Genomic DNA, 23253 nt, shown 5'->3' on the forward strand with positions numbered 1-23253 from the left:
TTTCTTCTTATTATCTGTTCTCTATTATAAGTGTAAAAAAAAAAACGTTTTTCTGCTTAATATATTTGTTGAAACTGTAATACATTGTTTTAGGATTTTTTGAAAGTTTATTTATTGTAGATAGAAATCTTTTGTAACATTATAAAAGTCTTTACTGTCACTTTTCAGACACAGATCAGTTCATTTAATCAGTTTTGATTTAATGCATCCTTGCTGAATAAAAGTATTCATATTTTAAAAGTATCAAAAAAATTAATTCTTACTGACCCTAAACTTGAACGATGGTGTAAAATATATCTGATTCTTTTTCATTTTCTAGATTTAAAAAAAAAGTTATTTATAATACATAATCAGATTTCTATTCTATGTAAATGTATCCATTTTGTCAATCTAAACTATTACAAAACTGATTTATAGATATATGTTGAATGATATTAGGGCCAATATTTTTAATTAAAGGGATGCTTCAACAGACTATGAATTTAGATCGGCCTAAGTTATGAGGAATAGCAAAGATGTTTAAAACAGAAAGAATAACTAATTACAAATACTGCCATGAATTTCAATAATTATTTAACAAACTATACAAACAGCAGCAGCAACATGCCGCTGGGAGACTTTTGTCCCAATTCTGAGGGTCTATCTTGAACTTTTCACTTCAAAATAAAAATGTTTGTTCACATATAAACCTAAATGAATTACTATGTCCTCAAATCCATTATTAACAATAAACACAGAAAATTTCTAACAGCTAAAATAAATTACATTTGCAAAACTGACTACAAACGTAAAAGCACAATAACAATACAATAACCCTCGCAAAACGGAAGCCCCTGAAAACTTTTCATGCTGAAGTTTAATAACAGAATATGTGCTACGAGTGGGTGTAGGATGTGGTCCGTACTTGGCCAGAGGCCGGCGAGCCCTGTTAACAGCGTCCAGATCAGCATAGCGCAGGTCCAGCTGGCAGCCCACCAGGATGATCGGGGTGCGGGGGCAGAAGTGCTTGATCTCAGGGAACCACATGGTACGAACATGGCGCAGGGAGTTCGGATTGGCCAAAGAGAAGCACAGCACTACCACATCTGATCTAAACACACAAAGAGAAAGAAATCGGTTTATTTTAAGAGAATACATCCGAAGAAATCATGTAATAGGCAGGAAATTGGCAAACCCTGGACACTAATCATCCTACACAGAGTGGACAGTGAATCACTGTTTTTGGAATAAAAACTGTGAAATGCAACAAATAATCATAATCAGTCTTTCGTGAAATGAAAACCGTGCTAAGACCATTTTCCCAGAGGCATGAACAAACTTCATAAAGAAACAGTGAGTGAGCGAGCAGCCAAATATATTAATGATTGTTAGATTGTGTGTGTATTAATGCATGTGTGCTCTTCCAGTGAATGTGTGAGCATATAAGGTTGTGCAAGTCATTAAAGCATCTCGTCTGACTCAATAACCAGCGCTGGTCGTATAATAGCGAGATGTCCGAGCATGTCATATTTCACAGCTGCACTCACAAGCTCATCATGTGAGACCAGCAAACACAAGAATGACTAATGGAGCACCGCATTGTTGTTGAAATGTAAACAGACTTGGTCTAGCAGATTTTATCACAGTTATGCATTTACATGGTGCTCATGTGCATGTTTATAGATATAATATGACAGCCAATGTTTCTCAGACAACATTTCTAAGATATTTTCTAAAGTTATAATCTTTCTAGAAAATACTTATTGACAAATAAAGTGAAAATCTAGAGGTACTTTCTCGAAAAAATTGTTTTATTATTGGCAAACACCTCATGTGTGATGATTAAACAAAGGAATTTCCTGAAAACATACAATTACCAAAGTGGACCATTATAACATGTTTACTTCCTTTGGAAATATTTGATTTTTTCCATGTATGGTAATGTTAGCATTGCAATAGGATTGCCCATATTTGCCCATTCCCATGTTTTTGAAAACATTATGAAAGCGATTCCAATGATATCGTTCCTCTAGTTGTGATGTGGACTCTGCTATTCTCAGAACCATTTTTAAAACGATATCTTTATTGTTATAGTTATCATGCTTAATGTGAATGGGCCTTAAGTCTCTTTACTAAACTAAGACACACTAAAGTATATGTGCAAATAAACCTACAGTCTCCAGGGGTCAAAGTCGACATCCCAGTGTCTGTGTTTCTGCTGGTGTGTGTATGTGGGAATAGGAATGTTTGCAAGAATATGTGGAAATGGGTCAGAGTTAAGGCAAATAAAATAACAAAACACAGACTAACACATTTGCAAATCTATCCACAACCATTCACCATCTCTCAGTGAATAATAACCACTTGTGCTGTAGAAGCGAGTGCTGAGGGTCATAAAGGACTGTGTTATGTAATCAGTGCGTGTGGTGTTCTGTAGAGATATGTAGAGCATGTCTAAGTTCAAACTCCTGACTGCGTGTCTGCTTGACTACACTAGTGTAAACAGTGTCTTGATCACAGACACATATTTAAATATATAAATAAGTCTAAACATTCTGAGAACAACAAAGAAGACAAAAAGCATAGTACACTGATGGTATAACACGGTAATTTACCACTGATTTACCAATCTGTTCAAAATGACCTTTTTGTATATATGCATGCATAATGCATATATTTATGTATAAATATGTGTTAGCCCATGGGAGCAGGGCTTCCCCGCTGAGTCATGGTTCCTCCAGGGATTTCTAAATAAGTTTCACAATGTGTTTTGTCAATTCCCGTTCACAAATAATTAATGGCCTCAGCTAGGCTTTGATGAACATTTTCAAGAAACGTTAAATGTGTCTGTGTGGGTGTGTATTTAGCTTAAGTAATAGACACCAGGGGTGAAGGTCACCCGATTTTGTGTTTCCATAACAGGGCACCACCATTAATAGTGCTTTATCAGCTGACTGCATCTGCCTCAGTACTGTGCACACACACTGGACTTGTCTGATCTCACAGACACACATCCTGTGGATTCATTCACACAGATTTCTCTGTCTTCCGCTCTCTTTCTCTCTGTCTGCCACACAAGTACATACTACAAACACACCAAATTCACAATGCTATTACATTGTTAAATTATTGGATGAATTATATAATCAAAACCTTAGTTGTCAGGACCTCTTAGTCTACCAAGTACACTGCTGTTCAAAAGTTTGGTGTCAGTAAGATTGAAATGAATACTTTTATTCAGCAAGGATGCAATAAATTGATCAAAAGTGACAGTAAAGACATTATACAAAAGATTTCTATATCAAATAAATGCTGTGCTTTTAAACTTTTTATTCATCAAAAGTTCATCAAACCACAAATATGTAAAACAGCACAACTGTTTTTAACAATGATCATAATAAAAATTAGCAAATCAGCATATTAGAATGATTTCTGAAAGATCATGTGACACTGAAGAATGGAGCAATGGCTGCTTTTTTCAAAAACATTAAGACATTTTACGCAAACCTTTAAATGGTAGTTTATCTGATGTGTGGGTATTTTGTGTGGTCAAAGATCTGAGCTGGTAACACAAAATGCCACAGGTTAATAGCATTTACTGAAAAACACTTATGATTAAGAAAAATGTATTTGAGGGAATCTCATACATCTGCTAAAAAGTAGGGATGCACCGATACACTTTTTCCAGTACTCGCCCGATACGATACTTTTATTTTTGGTACTTGCCGATACCGAGTACCGATACCAATATTTTCATTGCATTTGTAAATTTTTTAAACATTGGATACAGAAACCAAAAGAGTATGTATAATGAATGCCCCTATAAATTGTCTTATATTTACGATTTAGTTTTAATCCAAATGATGCATGCTAAGTGAGCAAACATCAATAAAGATCACACAACAGAAGTGCGCGCACTCTCTCTCTCTCTCCCTCCCTCCCTCCCTACCATTAAGTAACTTGTGCATTGTTTTACTTACTTCTTTTTGACATATCCGACCGAACTACAAACTTTCCAGTGATGTCTGTGAGAAAGGGATATTCACTCGACAAGCTCGCACATCTGCGCCGCCGCACGCTCAATCCACTCAGCATGCTTTGCCTACCAGCTGGCGCAAATCAGCTATACAGGCATTAATACTGAATGTTTTATATTCATTGCATACATATACTTCGTAGACATCCTTAATCTCTAATAACTCCATTCTGCTGTCTGTTGTCAGGGTTTCTTTGTCTGAATATGGCACTTATCACATGCTGTGTGGTATCAGCGTTTGGTATCGGGGCATTTTAACGAGTACGAATACGAGTACAGGAGCTCAGTATTGGGCTCGATACCGATACTTGTGCATCTCTACTAAAAAGTATTTAAAAATTACTCTAATTGCATCAGATATAGCATAATTTGTTTGCAGATGCCATGTCATTTGATATTGTGCATTTAATGCAACGAGATTCCTATATTTGAAGTGTGACTTAGATGTCCAAATACTTCTGGGAAGCACTGTAAGAATTTAGGAACAGTGTCAATCTCCCTCATTCTCTGACCCCATCTCCCTTTTTGGCTCAGCGGCTACTGTGATCTGCTGCACTGGCCTGAGCCAAAGCACCACTGCTGATCCACTGATCCTCCGCTGCGCTGAGAATAAAAGCCTCCACGCAGTGCTCTTCGGCTAGGCTTAAAGCACATTACCTTCACAGCTGGGAGGATCAGGGCAATAACCAAACCTTGGCAGGGCAACACATGCCACAGCCAATAGTGGAGAGACACCAGAACAAACGGAAGATTGATCTGAGGAACTGTATTGTGGGACGTCAAGTGTTTGTGTATCAAGGGGTTTAGTGTGCCATGGCCTAGTGGTTAACACACATGCCATGACACTATGAGTTCAAATCCAGCTCCATATTGTGTAACTGACCTGCCATAAGCGAAGCGTCTATCTTTGTGATGATCTCCAAATGTGTCCCACAGCCTGAGGGAAACACTGACCTCGTCCACCACATCTCGTGACCTCTCCAGCACCTAGACAAAACACTTTTGTTTAATTGTACCAGTACACCAATGCAAACACATTATATTCATACTACTGTGCAATGTAATACTAAGTAAATAAAATTTTAAATACAATTCTTATTTTAAATATTTTATTAGTATATTTAATTTTATATTCGTTTTAATGAGTTTAATATGTATAATTGCACACAACACTTACAAATACATATACAAATAAATTATATATCTCACAAAATGTGTTACTGTATAAATACACTGCTGTTCAAAAGTTTGGGATCAGTAAGATTTTTGATGTTTTTTTAAAGACGATTCTTTTTCTTATAAAGGCTGCATTTATTTGATAAAAATACAGAAAAACAGTAATCTTGTGAAATATTATTACAATTTAAAATAACGGTTTTCTATTTTAATATACTGTAAAACATAATTTATTCATGTATTTGCAAAGCTGAATTTTCATCATCCATTACTCCAGTCTTCAGTGTCACATGATCCTTCAGAAATCATTCTAATTTATAAACAATATGCTGATTTATTATTAATGTTGGAAACAGTTGTGCTGCTTAATATTTTTTTTGGAACCTGTGATACTTTTTTCAGGATTCTTTGATGAACAAAAAGTTAAAAAGAACAGCATTATTCAAAATATAAATCTTTTCTAACAATATAACTTGTTACCATCACGTTTTATTCATTTAATTCATCCTTGCTAAAAGAAATTATTAATTTCTTTAAAAAAAAGAAAAACAATTACTGACCCCAAACATTTGAACAGTAGTGTATATTATTACAAAATATTTATTTTTTAAATTAATGCTGTTCTTTTTTTACTTTTTATTCATCGAGGAATCCTGAAAAAAGTACCACAGGTTCCAAAAGAAATATTATTAAGCAGTAAAAACTGTTTCCAACATTGATAATAAATCAGCTTATTAGAATTATTTCTGAAGGATCATGTGACACTGAAGACTGGAGTAATGATGCTGAAAATTCAGCTTTGCATCACAGGAATAAATTATGTTTTAAAATATATTAAAATAGTAAACCGTTATTTTAAATTGCAATAATATTTCATAAAATAATTTTTTTTTCTGTATTTTTGATCAAATAAATGCAACTTTGGTGAGAAAAAGAGACTTCTTTAAAAAACATTAAAAATCTTTCTGATCCCAATCTTTTGAATTGTAGTGTATACATTACATATATGTGTGTGTGTGTGTGTATGTCTGTTTATTTACTTATATTTTACAATACATACCAATACATACCCCCCTCTTTTTAACTAATTTATATAAACTAAAGTATATAAATACACTCGTTAAACAGGTTGTACTCCACTGTAATGTTTATATGTATTTTTCTATCTGACTGTAACTTTTCCATTACAATGTCAGACTTCTGGCAAATGAGATGTACATTATTTATGTCAACACTCAGTGCTCTTCAACATGTACACAATATGCCAAAGGTCTGCCCACCTCCTGGCACACACGGTATTGGTCGATGGCCCAGACAGTTGGCACGTGGGTGGCAAGCAGCTGGTACTGAGTAAGGGTGGTATTGCAGGCACGGGCACAGATCAGTCGGGTCTTGCCCACCGCGTTATCACCCACCACCACACACTTTATGGTCTCCACATTAGGTCGCTCATAATCTGTGTCTATATCCATGGAGAGGGCCCTGAAAGACAGAGAAGAAGAGAGATAATTTCAGTGATGATAATCATCATTGCATTGATGAAAAACATGACAAAACTCACTTTCCTAATAGATTTCCATTTATGTTTAAAGGGGTCAGCTTTTTTAAAGATCATTATTTGGTGTATTTGGTGTAACAGAATATGTTGACATGCTTTAATGTTCAAAAAACACATTATTTTAAAAATACTGTACATTATTGTAGGTCCTCTATGCCCCGCCTCTCTCAAACGCTTTGTTTTCTACATAGTCCCTCCTTCCGACAAGCGCAGTCTGCTATGATTGGCCAGCTGACCCAGTGCATTGTGATTGGCCGAACACCGCAAGCACTCGTCGGAAATGTAACTCCCCTGACCATAATTGCGAGCTTCATCTTTCAAAATAAATGTAAAGACAGAGCCCGAAAGGGGAACAGAGTCGCGTGACAGACACAGTGATGAAGCTGGTATGTGTGCAGTACACAAGTCACGTTAAGACAGTTGACTCCACTGTGATGTGACCCTCTTTCTCTCGCTCTCTCTCGCGCTATTGTGATTGGTCGAACACCGCAAGCACTCGTCGGAAATGTAACTCCCCTGACCATAATTGCGAGCTTCATCTTTCAAAATAAATGTAAAGACAGAGCCCGAAAGGGGAACAGAGTCGCGTGACAGACACAGTGATGAAGCTGGTATGTGTGCAGTACACAAGTCACGTTAAGACAGTTGACTCCACTGTGATGTGACCCTCTTTCTCTCGCTCTCTCTCGCGCTCTCTCTCTCTCTCTCGCTCGCTCGCTCACGCTCTCTCTCTCTCTCTCGCATGCACGCGCACGCACACACACACACACAATGCGCAAAACTCCGCATTTGAACAGTCAATAGCAAATACTTAAACTAATAACAAAACAGTAGCTGATTCAGAAGCGCCAGATTGTCATAGCAAAGTCAGAATTACCTCCTCTCCTAGGTTCACGAAACGGTCGTCCATAAAATGCATTGCTGTTCTGTTGTAAGTAATCTTAAAGAGTCCTAAATGCATCTACTTTCGGAAGGCCAAATAAAGTGCTTTTGCTTTCGCCTAGAAACACACAGCGTCTCCCTGACATGGCTGCTTCAACACTAACTGCGGTTACTGAAACCACGCCTTCTTTCTTTGCGTGCACATTTGGGCCGCATTATGCTAATATTGCCACATAGTGAGGTAGATATGTGGGGGCGTGTTAGAACGAGCCATTTTAGGGGGGCGTGGCAGAGTCTTAACTTTGATAAAGAATATCTCTTTGGGTTTGAGACTTTAGTCTTTGCAACTTCAGGGATCTTTTCTGTGCACAATCAGCTTGTAACACTCCAAAGAGAAAGGAAAACTTGAAATTGCATCATATGACCCCTTTAACTTAGAAAGAATAAAAAAAATTATAATAACAAGAGTTACAAAACATTCAATTCGGTCCATTCACTGTGGTGACTCAAATCAACGTCCACAATAATGAATGGCGTCATCAATACTGACTGCTCATTCACCAAATGCTCAAAGTTTAAAGAAAAAGCTATTTCTGTCTGAGGAAGGAACAACAAAGACAGCCAACACAGTTCTGCACTTGGCTGTACAGTGTTTCAAAGTGTTCGAGTTTCAAAGTCAATGTGAACAAGTGCATCTAGCGCATTTTTTGTTTTTTTGAAAGTCTCAGAAGAATCCACCTGAAGCTAACTCAATGTTGATTTGTATGAGAGAACACAGCTAAACCAGACATCATTAATACACATGCTTTTCCCAGGATACTGAAACAAACAGCGTTAACACAAACACTCACATAAACACTGACTTAAAGTATCAAGACTGCAGCTCTCAGCAGAGAAAAGAAGAAAATAAAAACAACTCTGCTCAGGGATGCAGCTGAAACAAACCATTAGGAGACCCGCGTGCCAACACATATGACTGTAACTTAATATCCATGACAACTAGCAAGTTCTCTTTTAGGTTCAAACAAAAACAAGCAATGTGAGATTGCTTTTTTTCCCTAAAACAATAACAGATTTCTGTTGCGTAATGAATGTAGACATTTGTTCGACAAGCTGAACTGCCTTGCTTCAGAGTCACATAAATTTAAGCATGTGAAAACAAGAATCAATATTAACACACCACTATAATAAAAGAGGCCATATGAAATTAAATACAAATGATTTTGGGAACCGTAACTCCTCTGTGGCTTTAAAAGTGGATTGAATTACCCTTGGTAAATGCACTAAAAGTGTACTGAGCCGCACAAATCAATTAGCTTTCCTGGAAACAATAAAGAATTTCCTTGAATAAACACACAGGCAAAACCCTTGGCCAACTAAGAGCAGTGTATTCTTTTGATACAGCTAAAGTGATACAGCTATCTACATTACAAGCCGTCCTGAGCTCCGCTGTCCAAGTCAGCTAACGTTCCATAAAAAGAGTTCATGAAAGATTAATGGAGCCACTGTTTATTGTTCCACTGACAAAGACGTCACACAGTTCTGGCCTCCAATGACATACTGGGGTCGAAAAATGATTCTCATTCATTCAATTCATTCTGAGTAGCAATGTGCCAATTCTGACCAAGATTAGCAAACTCAAAAACGGCCCGTAATAGGTCAAGAGACGTTTTATCTAGAGCAGTGGTCCTCAGTTAATTCCTCGTGAGGGGAATGTAACAGCCAGCTTTGAGGTTTTGGATCAGTGAAGGAGGTTTCAGAGAAATGTCAGTGGTAAGGGTGCTCTAGAGGAAGCTTCTTTCATAGGTTACATAACAATGGTGGCACAACGGGCTGATGAAGCTGAGCTGTAAATGTTACTACATCTTTGTGTTACCTAACAGTAATCTTTATAACTGTTCTGTGAGAGTCATCAACATTTATAGAGGATGTTATAAAGGTGAAGATTATTATGACTGCATATTAAAAATGCTAAAATGATTAAAAACAAATTAGCGGGGAGACCTAACTCTAATTTTTAAAGAAACAGACTTGAGCATGTTTTCTCACCGTGCAAAAAGTAGGGTGGTGGGTACAGAGATGAGAGTGCAGACTTGTGCAAAATGTTTCCACTATTTAACTCTATTTGAATATGTTTAAAAAAGCTACATTATCAACTTCTATACATTCAAGGGATATTTTATTGAAAAAATTATTTATGTTACCACAGATTTCTATTTCAAATAAATGATGTTATCTTGAACAAAGAATTCTGAAAAAAATGAATCACGTATCACTTCCACAAAAATATTAAGCAGCACAAATATTTTCAACACTGATAATAAGAAATGTTTCTTGAGCACCAAATTAGCATATTATAATGATTTCTGAAGGATCGTGTGACACTGAAAACTGGAGTAATTCAGCTTTGCATCACAGGAATAAATTACATTTGAAAATACATTTATTATTTTAATTATTCTAAATTGTAAAAATCAAGTAAATGCAGCTTTGTTGAGTAAAAGAACAGAAGTGTAATATAACTGATATTCATTAAACAAACAAAAAAAGTTTGATCCACAGAAGAAAGAAATTCTTACATGATTTAAAGGGATAGTTCACCCAAAAATTAAAATGTGATGTTTGACACTCCTAATTGAGATTGTAGACAGAGTGTCAATGGTTCATTTGAGAGATAGGTGGCGGTAATGCACTTATAAGTCTGCAATCTGCCATAAAGCAAGAAGAAGAAGAAGACGCGAGTGGGTGCTCAGGACAGTTCGGACATTGCGGTGAATCAGAGGTAAAAAAATGATATAAATACTGTTCAGTTTCTTGCACAGACCAATCGTTTCGTGTCTTTACACATCAGTGTATGGTCACGAGCCGCAGGGTTTAATTTGGTTTTGTTTGTGTATGTTTTTTTGACTCTCAAAGCCGTGATTCCTATTCACTTCCATTATATGACTGACAGACTGCAACGGTTTGAGTTAAAAATCTTCGTTTGTGTTCTACTGAAGAAACAAAGTCACCTACATCTTGGATGCCCTGGGGGTAAGCAGATAAACATCAAATTTTCATTTTTGGGTGAACTATCCCTTTAATCAAAATGAGGGTGATTAAATGACGACAGAATTTACATTTTTTCAGGAACACTTGGTGAGAATGTCTACAAACCAAGTATACACTTTCCTTTTGTGACACACAAACACAACAAAAAAATGTGTATAATAAAAGCAATGATACCAGAGACATGGTGTCTCATGAAGCTTTTAGCAGAGTCAGTTGAGTGAGTCAGTGTTTTGTCATGGGGAATGAGATGAGCAATGTGCCACACTAACACTTGTTTTAGTGACAGGCAGTGATAGAGACAGTGGGAGGCAAGGTCTGAGAACGAGCGAGAGGGAAAGAAAGAGAGAGATGAGACGCGTGGCAGACGCCCACTCCATTCACAAACACTGTACAGCCCCCACAACAGTTCGTCTGCTTGTATTCAGTCCTGCCAGCCTCAGTGTGTGTGTGTATCTGAATATGTAGGTAGATAGAGAGAAGAATATCATGGCAAGTGGACCAACTACAACCCACAAGCAAATATGACAGTTAACGAACAATAAACTTGCTAGGCTATAATAACTTATTATAGTACTCTCAAGCTTTCTTTCTCCACATGTCTTGTGGCAACCACTAAAACTGAAGTATGGATTCAATCTAAATATTTTGAGGATCTCCTCATGAGATAAATAATAAAAAAAAACTATTTTTCAGTAAGTTTGACTGTCCTTTCCCTCTCTGTACATCTGTCTTTCTAGACAGCCGGGCAACAGAGACTTGCTCACCCCTCCTGCACTGTATGTGTGTGTTACATAACAGATCCAGTGGCAAAGGCTGCTCTCTCTGCTGTCACATAACCAGAATTCACGACTAACCCTTGCTCTTAGAGAGTACCTGCAAACCCTTTTCTTGAAACACTGAAAAAAAAAAGAAAATATCCAAATATACACACTAAATCAACCCTAACCGTATAAACACACACACTGGATGTTAACCCCTGCCTGTCATAGTGACCTAATTTCTGTAGTTTCCGCCAATGCTTCATGCCAAGTGTTTTGCCCCTGAGCGTGTCTGCATGGGTGTTTATAAAGGCATATTTATAAGCATTTATAGAGGGGACATGCAAAGACAGGCTCTGCCATGAGCGTAGACGACTTATGTAACGCGGTGGTCTCCTGCCTGCTGCCAGTAAACAAGTTAATGTAGAGCAGCGTGTTGCTGCGCACCAGATAAAAAAAACTATTTTTCAGTAAGTTTGACTGTCCTTTCCCTCTCTGTACATCTGTCTTTCTAGACAGCCGGGCAACAGAGACTTGCTCACCCCTCCTGCACTGTATGTGTGTGTTACATAACAGATCCAGTGGCAAAGGCTGCTCTCTCTGCTGTCACATAACCAGAATTCACGACTAACCCTTGCTCTTAGAGAGTACCTGCAAACCCTTTTCTTGAAACACTGAAAAAAAAAAGAAAATATCCAAATATACACACTAAATCAACCCTAACCGTATAAACACACACACTGGATGTTAACCCCCTGCCTGTCATAGTGACCTAATTTCTGTAGTTTCCGCCAATGCTTCATGCCAAGTGTTTTGCCCCTGAGCGTGTCTGCATGGGTGTTTATAAAGGCATATTTATAAGCATTTATAGAGGGGACATGCAAAGACAGGCTCTGCCATGAGCGTAGACGACTTATGTAACACGGTGGTCTCCTGCCTGCTGCCAGTAAACAAGTTAATGTAGAGCAGCGTGTTGCTGCGCACCAGATTTGACACAGTATTTCCCAACCGTTCCAAAATACTGTTCTCTGGTAAACACTGAGCTAACCAATGCACCACCGCAGCGTAGCACCTTGGAGTGTCTTACTCAACATGCCTCTGAACTGCAAAGAGTCAAAGTCGTTTAGTGGATCGATCCCATTTTATAGCTGGGCCACAAAGTCGTTCAGTGCTGAGTCCTCCGGATCAGAGAATGAGTTAGATCCTTCTCCTCAATGCCATCAGTCCCTGGGGAGTAACAGAGGAATTAACCACTGAAACACTGGGAGAGCTACTACTGTGTCAGCATGTCCGATAGCGGTTTCAGTGAAACACATTAAGGGCGTTTTATTTACTTCACATGCAGTGGTGACAAAAAGTGACTGACTGGATGCTTAAGTCACATTTAATGTATGAATGTCTTTGCATTTTATAACAAAATAACAAACCAAGCAGAAATTATTTAAAAGAAATATACCACATATACAAATTTTATAGCAAAACATTAGACAAAAACTAGTTTGTTAGGTTTCAAATGATTAAGTGCACTTGGGTCAGGCATTCCTTATTACAACATGTCACCCATTCAAGTCAGAAACATGACACAGAAGTAGCCTAAAAAATAAAAAAATTTAAAGGTTTATATTATGGACAATAAATCCAAATAACTAAATTCAAAATGCTGCAAATTATTCATTTCTATATATGTGGTGTCAAAACTAAATGTTTGTGTTATATAAAGCAAAGTGTGAAAATCAAGTGATTAACTTTACACTTGTTGTCTGTCAGCTGTTTCGTACATCACACCTTTAAACTGATTAAAAAACAGCATGTAAAATTAAAAATAACTTGCATAATATTTCATTATAATTAATTACAGGGTTTTTGCTCACGGATCCCTATATATTATATACAGTATATTTATAGATATATAATATATTAATTATACTTTCATCATTGTGATACTTCCAAGTCCACTTGAACTTAGGGCACATTGAACTACACCTGTGGATACTCTGCTCTGCTCGGAGATCTGGGTGAACTTGTGGAGAACTGACTTCATACATATATTAAAAATCCCCTTTAAAACCAGTTGGTTACAAGTATGGCTCAGAATAAAAAACTGCATATTTTTTTACACAAGCCACATGGTTTGATATTTAGTCATCTAATATTTTGTTATATTAGTTGGAATTAAATGTCCAAAAGTGTCCAAAAACTTTTTGGGCGCAATATATACCATCTGCTGGTATTTTCCCATGATCCTTGAACTGATTGCAACTGCAGTCTACTCACACTTATGCTGTTCATGCTATACGGTCATGTCAGCAAGAACAACAATTTACTGTAATTACACAGCGAGACGTGCAAAAGTCAAGATGATTCATAACAAAGTGACCCACAAATTAAGTCTTAAGCAAGAGTTTAACTATTTAGCACAGTGGCCCACATGGACTACAGCGTCATGAGTCCTATGGACCTTAGCTGTCATGTGCACTATAAATATAACCATACCTTTACTCTTGAGACCAAACTCAGCAATGAGAGACTCATTAAAATCAGCCATGGAAAAAGCTAAGGCTTCAGCTCTCAATGGACCCGCTGAAGTGAATGTTTTCAAACAGTGTTGATAGTGGTGGTTTATCTGAGATCACTTTTGCTATGGATGATTGCTTAGCATTTATATTTGTATTATGTTTATCAACACATGTCACTCTGATCAAATATTGTCAGATAAGTTAAGCATATGAAAACAGCTGGTTACAAGTTGTAATAATGAATGTGAGTCACAGCAAAAGAGAAAGCACACTACAATTGTCTTATCAAGTACTGAACAGCATGACAGAGCAGGATGTTCACTGCAGTACGTAATGAGTGTGTAGCAGCAGTTTATTGCTGACATGTAATGTTTGAACAATATAACAGTCACATCATAAAACAATGATTGCTGAATCAGCAAAAGACTAAAACGCTTCACTTTATCCCTTGATTATAATGGACAAAGAGTCAGTAAGATCTCACAATAGCATTAGCGGGAGAGCTTGGCTCATGCCTACAAAGAAACAAACAATAAAAACTTGCACCATGGTGGAATTTAGGAGAATTCAAATGCTCAAGATATTTCCTGCAATTAGATCAGGTGTAAAGGCATTGTGTTAAACGTGTAGGGGCTGCCATTGACAAACCCCAATTCATACTTCTAAGAAGCCCTAATTCAGCACCCATTCAGAATGAGCTTCATTGAGAAACATAAACCAGTGGTGAATTCTCTCAGTAAGAGGATTTCTCGCTTTAAGAGGAAACGGACTGCCAGTGAATGAAATGTGAGTTCATATAATACAGAGAGAAAAAGATGCAAGAAAAGGTGAGCCAAGCCCATGCTCTCCACCGAATCAAAGTGTGCAGTGGGAAATGAAATCATACACACACAGGGGAAAAAAACGATTCTATGAAGACTGAGAGGAAGCATAGCAACAAACTGGCCAAAAAAAAGAGGTGGCGAGTTGCAGCAACCGCTACGTGATACAAAGACATGCTTCTTATGGCAAGCCATTTTATCATTTATTCCTTAAGACCAGTATCTATTGTTATACTAATGTTATTAGTACTTAATCCACTAGTGACTGCAACGTTTTTCAATTTTATTAGAAACTATTCATCATCCCAACAGCAACAAGTATTCTATGTTACTATGCCAGCAGAGACAAATAACTATAACACTGTTACTGGAAACAAATTGCAAATTTTTGTCAATTTATCATAGTGGGCGATATAGCTAAAAAATGTATCAACGATATAATGTTTCATATCGTTCGGTATCGATAATTATTTAAATTTTTTATAACCTTTTATTAACCCAATTTTAACAGTCAAACACACAATAAAAATTAAACAAATATCAAATTTCTAATGTTTTATATGCAGATTAAATAGGTCTTAAAGGGGTCATATGATGTTGCTAAAAAGAACATTATCTGGTGTATTTGGTGTAATGAAATGTGTTTATGCGGTTTAAGGTTCAAAAAACCCATTATTTTCCACATACTGTACATTATTGTTTCTCTTCTATGCCCCACCTTTCTGAAACGCGTCGATTTTTACAAAGCTCATCGGTCTGAAAAACGAGGTGTGCTCTGATTGGCCAGCTATCCAGTGCATTGTGATTGGCCGAATACCTCAAGCGTGTGACAGAAATGTTACACCCCTTACCATATTGTGATGCTGTGTCCTGGCCAGAGCGACGAGACAAAATCATTCAAACTCATTATAAATGAGGCATTTGTTGCATCCAGTGGGTACATAATTACGGATTATAATGACATATACTGTCTTTTTACACGTTACGTTGCATCGCGCCGCGTAAACATAAAACCATGTCTGCATTTGTGATCGGAGAAATGACAAACAACAAGCGCTACTCTACACTGCTCAAAACTCGTGTTTGAATCATCAGTGGCAAATTCTTTAAATATAAAAACTTACTTACAGACTGTGAGTCAGAACAGCCGGCATTGTAGTCTACTCTGCCAGGAAACAGTCCTCCATAAAATGCGCTGCACACATCTGAATATTTGGGTTAAACTGTTCTGGAACAGTGTTGTAAATACAACTTAACCACTGATGTCTAGTCGTGTCCTCTTTTGGAAGGCCAAACAAAGTACTTTCGCTTTCAAAATGTAACACACAGCGTCACACACGGCAGGATTGAGTGAGCGGTGGCCGGCGGATTCGACGAAGGCGCGGCCGGCGGGCTTGCGGCAACCACATGTGACGACCCCGGGCTGGACTCCGCTTTGTCCACGGTGAAAGCCGATCTGGCTTTTATACAGCGAGAATAAAAGTTATGCCTTCTTTCTTTGGTGAACATTTGTGTGGCGTTATGCAAATCTTCCCACGTCGTGACGTAGACATGTGGGGGCGTGTTAGAATGAGCTGTTTTAGGTAGGCGTGGTTGTCTCTTAACTTTTATAAAGAATATATCTTTGGATTTGAGACTTTAGTCTTTGCAACTTTACAGATCTTCTTTATGCACCAAGAGCTTGTAACACTCCAAAGAGAAAGGAAAAATTGAAATCGCATCATATGACACCTTTAAGGAAATTTTTGTCTTGTCTCCCGAGGCCACAGGAGGGCGCAATGAGCAAAATAATGCAGCACATTTAAATTGTCAACGCAAGGAAATAAGTAAAAAAAACGTGCATTATGTCTACATTAACTCATAAAAATCAAATATAATTTCGTAACTTGCATAAACAATTATGAACAAAATAGCATCATGTATTTATGCATTGCTTAATCCAAAGAGCCGAAGCGCCATTCACTCAGATTGCCTTTAAAGACATATGAGATGCAGTGAGAAGGAATAAACCTCCACAAATTTGTGACGTGTTTTCTAAAAGTTTAAACTGGTTTAACTTTGCATGGCTACATCTCTTGTGTGAGACGCGAGTGTAGCAGTCATATTTGTCCATCTAAAAAAATGTGCTTAATATGCGTTCTGTGTGAATAGCTTGGTTTCGGTTTTAACCTAATCAAGATCTTCTCCGCATTGAGCTTCTATATTTCTATAATATTTTGAATGCATAATGCAGCAACTGCGCGTCTCGTGGGCTAGACTAATAAAACATTAAATGCAACAACGTCACTTACATCATCATCTCGTGCTCCACTGATGATATTTTAATTTTAATTTAAGAGCAGGTGCTGCCATTTTTCGCTGACAGTTACTTTAGCGGTACATAACAGACTGTTATGCAGCTGGTATTTGTAATCATTCTATTTCTATCAGACCACTAAGAGGGAGAAGAAAGATCTGCACGTCATATGGCTAGACCTAGCCAATGCCTATGGGTCAGTGCCACACCTGCTCATAGCCTATGCTTTGGAATTCTTCTACATCCCAGACAACATCAGGACCATGATCATGAACTACTACCAGGACATGCACATGTGCTTTGCACTGAAGAAAGTCATCACTGGTTGGCAACAACTGGAAGTAGGGATCGCAATGGGATGCTCCATTTCTCCCATCCTCTTCGTGGCAGCGTTTGAGGTCATCCTGATCGGGGCAAGGCAGGTGGTGGGTGGGGTCCGGCTGCCTGCAGGTCAGAGGCTCCCGCCCCTAAGGAGTTATATGGACGACATCACCTGTCTGCTACGAACCACCCCATGTACAACCAGGCTGCTTAAAAGGCTGGATGAGCTGATCCTCAAGGACCTGGGACTACGGGGAGCCACACTGAGCAGATCCACCAAAGAGCTCTCTGAGGAAGCGGCGAAAGCAAGCCACTGGCTCTGGCTGAAACGACGAGACAAGGCTTGGGGAGTAACATCGAATTAGGTTTTGCTGCAGGGGGTGTCAGGGAGACCTCCCTGTTCACTGCCCCGCCACCAGGAGACGTTCTGGGTTAAGGGGCGAAACGTCAATGAGCGGTGGTTCCCAGCTGAAGACCCTGCAGAAAACCACGTGGTATGTGGTCAGGTTTAGGCCTGCCTCAGGGAAGAGGACGCCCCTGCCATGCATAGTCCACCATAGGCACCGTAGGAGGTGCGACAGGCCTAAGGTCCAGCAGAAAGACCACCTCGCTGTAATGAATAATATATATTATTGTAATCCTATACAATAATTTAACTAAATTTGTTTTACTCCAATGTTATTCTGTAGTGGGTAAAGGGTCGCACATTTATAGGAAAAAAGCTTGCGTCCACATTGGAAAATTAGTTGAATAGGAGTTTGTGGTTCAGATATGACCTACTGTGTTACCTATTCCAGCTTTACTAGTAAATACTCATTAGGTGCAAGTATGTGTTCCAGTAGTTTAGACTGACTAGTACTAACTGAAGACAACCTAGCATGAATTTACTGGACACTGGGATGTAGGGCTGTCAAATTAAATTTCGAATTTCGAATATTTGTCGAATTCAAAATAAAAATCCACAATCTAATGCAAAAACGTTGCATTTGAATTTTAGGTGTAAGTCAGGCAGCCTTATCAGTGGAACATGAGATGTGATGACAATGTAGGTGTCATTGCATTTTAATGCTTTTGTTAGTCTATCCAGTTGAATCCACTAGATGCGGCGCTGCTCATTCAAAATACTGCGGACAAAGAGAACATCAATGCAGAGAAGATCTACGGCAAAAAAGTCATTCACACAGAGCACATATTTATAAAATTTTCTATAGGGACATCTATTACCGTTGCACTTGCGTCTGCACAGTTCAACTTTTTAAAAAACACGTCTCGAGACTTTATGGTGGTTTTTCCCCATCCCACTTCATCTCATGTTTTTAAATGAAAAAAAAAACTCTTTGTGATTAGTTTTCAGTCCTTTGTATTAAACTATACATATATTATGCTGTTTTGTTTCTGATTGTTTAAGCAACTTTACAACAACTTATATTTGGTTTATACTAGGGCTGTCAAAACTAACACGTTAACGCGGTAACACAAATTAATTTTAACGGCACTAATTTTATGAACGCGCGATTAACACAGCGCGCATTTTCTGTTTGACCCGTGGCCTAACCCGTAGTTGGAGAAATGGAGATGCACAGTGTTGCCAACGTTGCGACTTTGCCGCTAGATTTAGCGACTTTTCAGAATCCTTTAGCGACTTTTTTTTTTTTAATGCCTAGCGATAAATCTTTAGGGTTTGCCCAAACCTTATTTAGTTTCTGAGACTCACCAGTACTGCCGCACGAGCGCAAGGTCTTTACCGCAGTGCACACACCTCTTTCTCTGCGTCTGCTCTGTTCCGCGAGTGGCTGAGAGGAGCAGCGCTTTCAGCTAAAACACATTATGTTGCTTCTCTAATTGTACATGCAAGTATAGGTGAAATCGCAGCACAGCTATTGTCTTTAACTTATGGGTATTTGATTTAATCAGACTGGAGGTCAACCGATATGGGATTTTCACTGGCCGATGCCGATATTTAGAAATCAGGGCAGCCGATGGCCGATTTTTTTGGCCGATATGTCTGGCCGGTTTTCTTTTTTTTCTCCCATTCGTCTCATAAAAGTGAGTTTGAGCAAATGATTATTGCAGGGTACAAGATAGTAATAGTAGTAGTAGCCCAATTTAGATTAATAATACATGGCTCAAAACTTAAGCACCTTCTCAAAACAGTTCTGAAGCATGCTTTTTGTTTATGTTTGCTGACAGACACCAGTGTTTCCCACAGACTGCAAATTAATTATCTGCCAGCAGGAGGCGCTGCTGGAGTGAGAGATATAGCGGTTTCCCCAGTAACGGCTGTAATCAAATCAGCATTGCGCTCACAAATGCTACTTTATCAGGCATTACAGGAAAGACTAAATGAAAATGACATTGAAGCTTTTCTGAAGACAGTCGGCTCTTTTTAAAGATACATTCATTTAAAAACACCCGCGCTGTATTTTAATTTTGAAATGTGAAGCGCTCATTTTATTCAGCGAAGTATAAGCCTTTTGGAAAATCTATATGTGGTGGTCAGTTTTGATATTGTGATGAGCCGCCACAAATAACTCAATGTATAGAAAACACTGGACACTGCTATTAGTCAAATGGCCATAGTGATAACAAAAATAAAAGCTCTCACACATATTACACAGCCTGCTGCTCATAATTGCTTAAGAGTGCGCTGGCCACGAGTGATGACATCGTGGCGGCTATTGTCGGACCCACACACACATTTCATGAGGAAAGTTAACGTGCACTTTGTAATCCGCCCAGAAGTTTCGTCTGAATTGAACGTGTTTCTACTTTCACATGCAAATGACTTGTTGCACTTATGAATATGATAACTTTCCGGCATCAATTCTAGTAAGGTAAAATGTAATTCCGCTTTCGAAACGGTCTGTTTTGCCCTGCCATTAGCTGAAGCTGTGTATGAACAAGCCTCGGCTGCAGAGTGTGAGCTGCTCCGTCTCACGCAGCCTCACAGGGAGTTCCGCAACAACGCTTAGCTGCCCGCAGATGCATGGAAAATCTATATGTGGTGGTCAGTTTTGATATTGTGATGAGCCGCCACAAATAACTCAATGTATAGAAAACACTGGACACTGCTATTAGTCAAATGGCCATAGTGATAACAAAAATAAAAGCTCTCACACATATTACACAGCCTGCTGCTCATAATTGCTTAAGAGTGCGCTGGCCACGAGTGATGACATCGTGGCGGCTATTGTCGGACCCACACACACATTTCATGAGGAAAGTTAACGTGCACTTTGTAATCCGCCCAGAAGTTTCGTCTGAATTGAACGTGTTTCTACTTTCACATGCAAATGACTTGTTGCACTTATGAATATGATAACTTTCCGGCATCAATTCTAGTAAGGTAAAATGTAATTCCGCTTTCGAAACGGTCTGTTTTGCCCTGCCATTAGCTGAAGCTGTGTATGAACAAGCCTCGGCTGCAGAGTGTGAGCTGCTCCGTCTCACGCAGCCTCACAGGGAGTTCCGCAACAACGCTTAGCTGCCCGCAGATGCACCTGCCTATAAATCGGCCTAATTTGCAGCACATTAGGTCAATGGCAATTAATTTAAAAATGCCAAAAATCAGCCGATCAATCGGTCGACCTCTACATCAGACGACGGCTCGATTATAAATTTTGTGCAGATGAACATCTTGGAAGGGAGAGCTGGTTATGGTTATGTAGTCTTAATGGGTCGCGTTTCAGTCACTATTTCATATTCATTCCGTTGTCTGACAATGACAGTTTTATTGAGAATTTAGCTGCATCAAAATACAGTATGTGGGCACAGAGAGGCAAACAAATGTAATAATAAATAATAAATGTACAGCATGTTCAGAAGAAGTGAGCTGTCCTTGTCATGCGAAAATGTAAACAGGCTTGTGTAAGTAAATTGCTCAGTGCAAATAAAGAGAAGTAATAGGAACCTGGTATTTCTATGTTCTTTTTTCAAGTGTCTAATAGACATGAACAAGTTCTTTGAAAAACATCTATGACCTATGAAACATGTCTAGTCTTCATGCTCTATGTTGACTTTGGTTTCACTAATAATAAACATTAAGTTGTGATTAATCACAAGTTAACTCATGGCAATCATGCGATTAATCTTGATTAAATATTTTAACTGATTGACAGCCCTAGTTTATACACATTATTTTAAACACACTGCACTTTTTTTTGAAGATGGTCGTGTTATTTTATTACAGGAGAGAAGCCAAAAGCCCCCCCACCCTAACTGAAATCATGCTTTTTAACTTTGAATACAATTTGAATATTGATATTATTTAAGTGCAAAATTCGAATTTAGTTTTTCAGCCATTTTGACAGCCCTACTGGGATGCATTATAATTGTTGCTGGTAACACTTGTAATCTTATATGAAGTGCTTTTATTGAACTACAGCAATACTGTAATTCATGCTATCAATTCTAAAAAAAAGCAACTGTGATTAGTAAAATACAAAATGTTAATAGCAAGAAATCGAGATAGATATTACTGTGTAATAAACAAGGTGAGTAGACATAGAAAAAAAGCATAACTAGTAAGAAGTGAATAGTTGATACAGATTAACCACACTGTGAAATTAATTACTAGCAACAAAGCAACATTTACTTGTCACTGGTGGGACAGTGACTAGCAGAAAAGTCTAACATTGAAATACACGAGTAGTGACTAACTGAACAGATACTAATCAGTACTAGTATATGAATGAATGAGAATTATTAGAGTGAATACATGTTAGACCGGCTTGCCATACGTTTCCAACATCAAGCGTTTAGGATGGGCGGTGGTTAATGTGTGACTGTGTGTTTTTACAAGTCGTTTTTGATGCAGTGCTGAGTGTAAGAATGCAACAGTAATTGAGAATCCGCAGACAAATGCTGCACGACTGTCGCGTGGTGAAACAAAGTGCAATTTCGCCACCCTACCTTCCGACGCTTCCAGAATTGACCCACATGCCAGTCCTCGAGTGATTCCCCCCTGGCTCCCGTTAAACCGGGTGCAGGAGATCAAATAAAACCGTTAAATGACTGAGACGTCTCTGGAAAACTCGCGACTGTTTTGTGTTCAACACAAAGGCAGCATCTTCACACTCGCCTCCCCTGCAGAGCTAAAAGAGATCCCCTGAAACAAGTTTGCAGAATGCAGTGAAGAACCTCAACCGTTAAGTGTGCTACATCTATCCCTCGCTCTCTCAACGATACCTCTTTTCCTGAAATGACTGACATTTATAGGTAAGCTCTCATTTTGGGGCGTTCGTTGGTGTGTTATTGTTTCTACAGCTGATTTCGCCAATGACACGCCCCTCCACGTGCGTCACGAAAACTGAACTCACCCCGAATCCGTGTAACTGTGACTGGCAGCCAATCAAATTCATCGCAGCCGATGGCCCCGCCCCGTCTGGAAAACTCGGCCCGTTAACCCACAACCTACCAGTCATTTGTTTAGACTCAAACATGCTCTGCCAGGCGGAGGGGTTACAAACGTTTTCTACGGCAGAACACATTGTAGTTGCGTTTGAAAAACTAGTGCCATCCACTGAATTACTGGTGCGGATATTCAACAGATGCTTACGTTATTTTATTACGAAAGCACGCGTAACATAAGGTTTTAGTCACATAGGTATTGTATATTTGCGTGTCACTATATATAATCCATTGACAGATGGCAGACCGGTGCACTGCAGTGTTTCGTTCTACACTCTTCTTTATCGTAAATGATAAAATTGTAAAACCAAGATGCTATTAAATTCACAATTAAATTTCCACATAAGAGTGACAGCTGCACAATAAATATAAAATAAAATGATGCACAGTGCTTTTATCAAACAGAAAGCCTCTCTTTTTCAACAAAAATCGAGATGGACACTAAGCATA

General features: G+C 38.5%; 1 protein-coding gene across 1 annotated transcript in view; it reads right to left on the minus strand.

The window, feature by feature from the left end:
• rhobtb4 (Rho related BTB domain containing 4) overlaps positions 1-22597 on the minus strand; it is a 39793-nt gene extending 17196 nt beyond the window's left edge. Inside the window, exons 1-4 of the mRNA XM_016234471.1 lie at positions 22306-22597; positions 6472-6673; positions 4899-5002; positions 905-1090 (exon numbers count right to left, since the gene is read on the minus strand). Coding sequence (XP_016089957.1) covers positions 905-1090; positions 4899-5002; positions 6472-6673; positions 22306-22334 — 521 coding nt within the window. The 5' untranslated portion in view covers positions 22335-22597. The remainder of the gene's footprint in view (positions 1-904; positions 1091-4898; positions 5003-6471; positions 6674-22305) is intronic.
• Between the last annotated feature and the right edge of the window lie 656 nt (positions 22598-23253).

This window comes from Sinocyclocheilus grahami, unplaced genomic scaffold (assembly GCF_001515645.1).
Source record: "Sinocyclocheilus grahami isolate Dianchi unplaced genomic scaffold, SAMN03320097.WGS_v1.1 scaffold453.1, whole genome shotgun sequence".
Classification (NCBI taxonomy): Eukaryota; Metazoa; Chordata; class Actinopteri; order Cypriniformes; family Cyprinidae; genus Sinocyclocheilus; species Sinocyclocheilus grahami.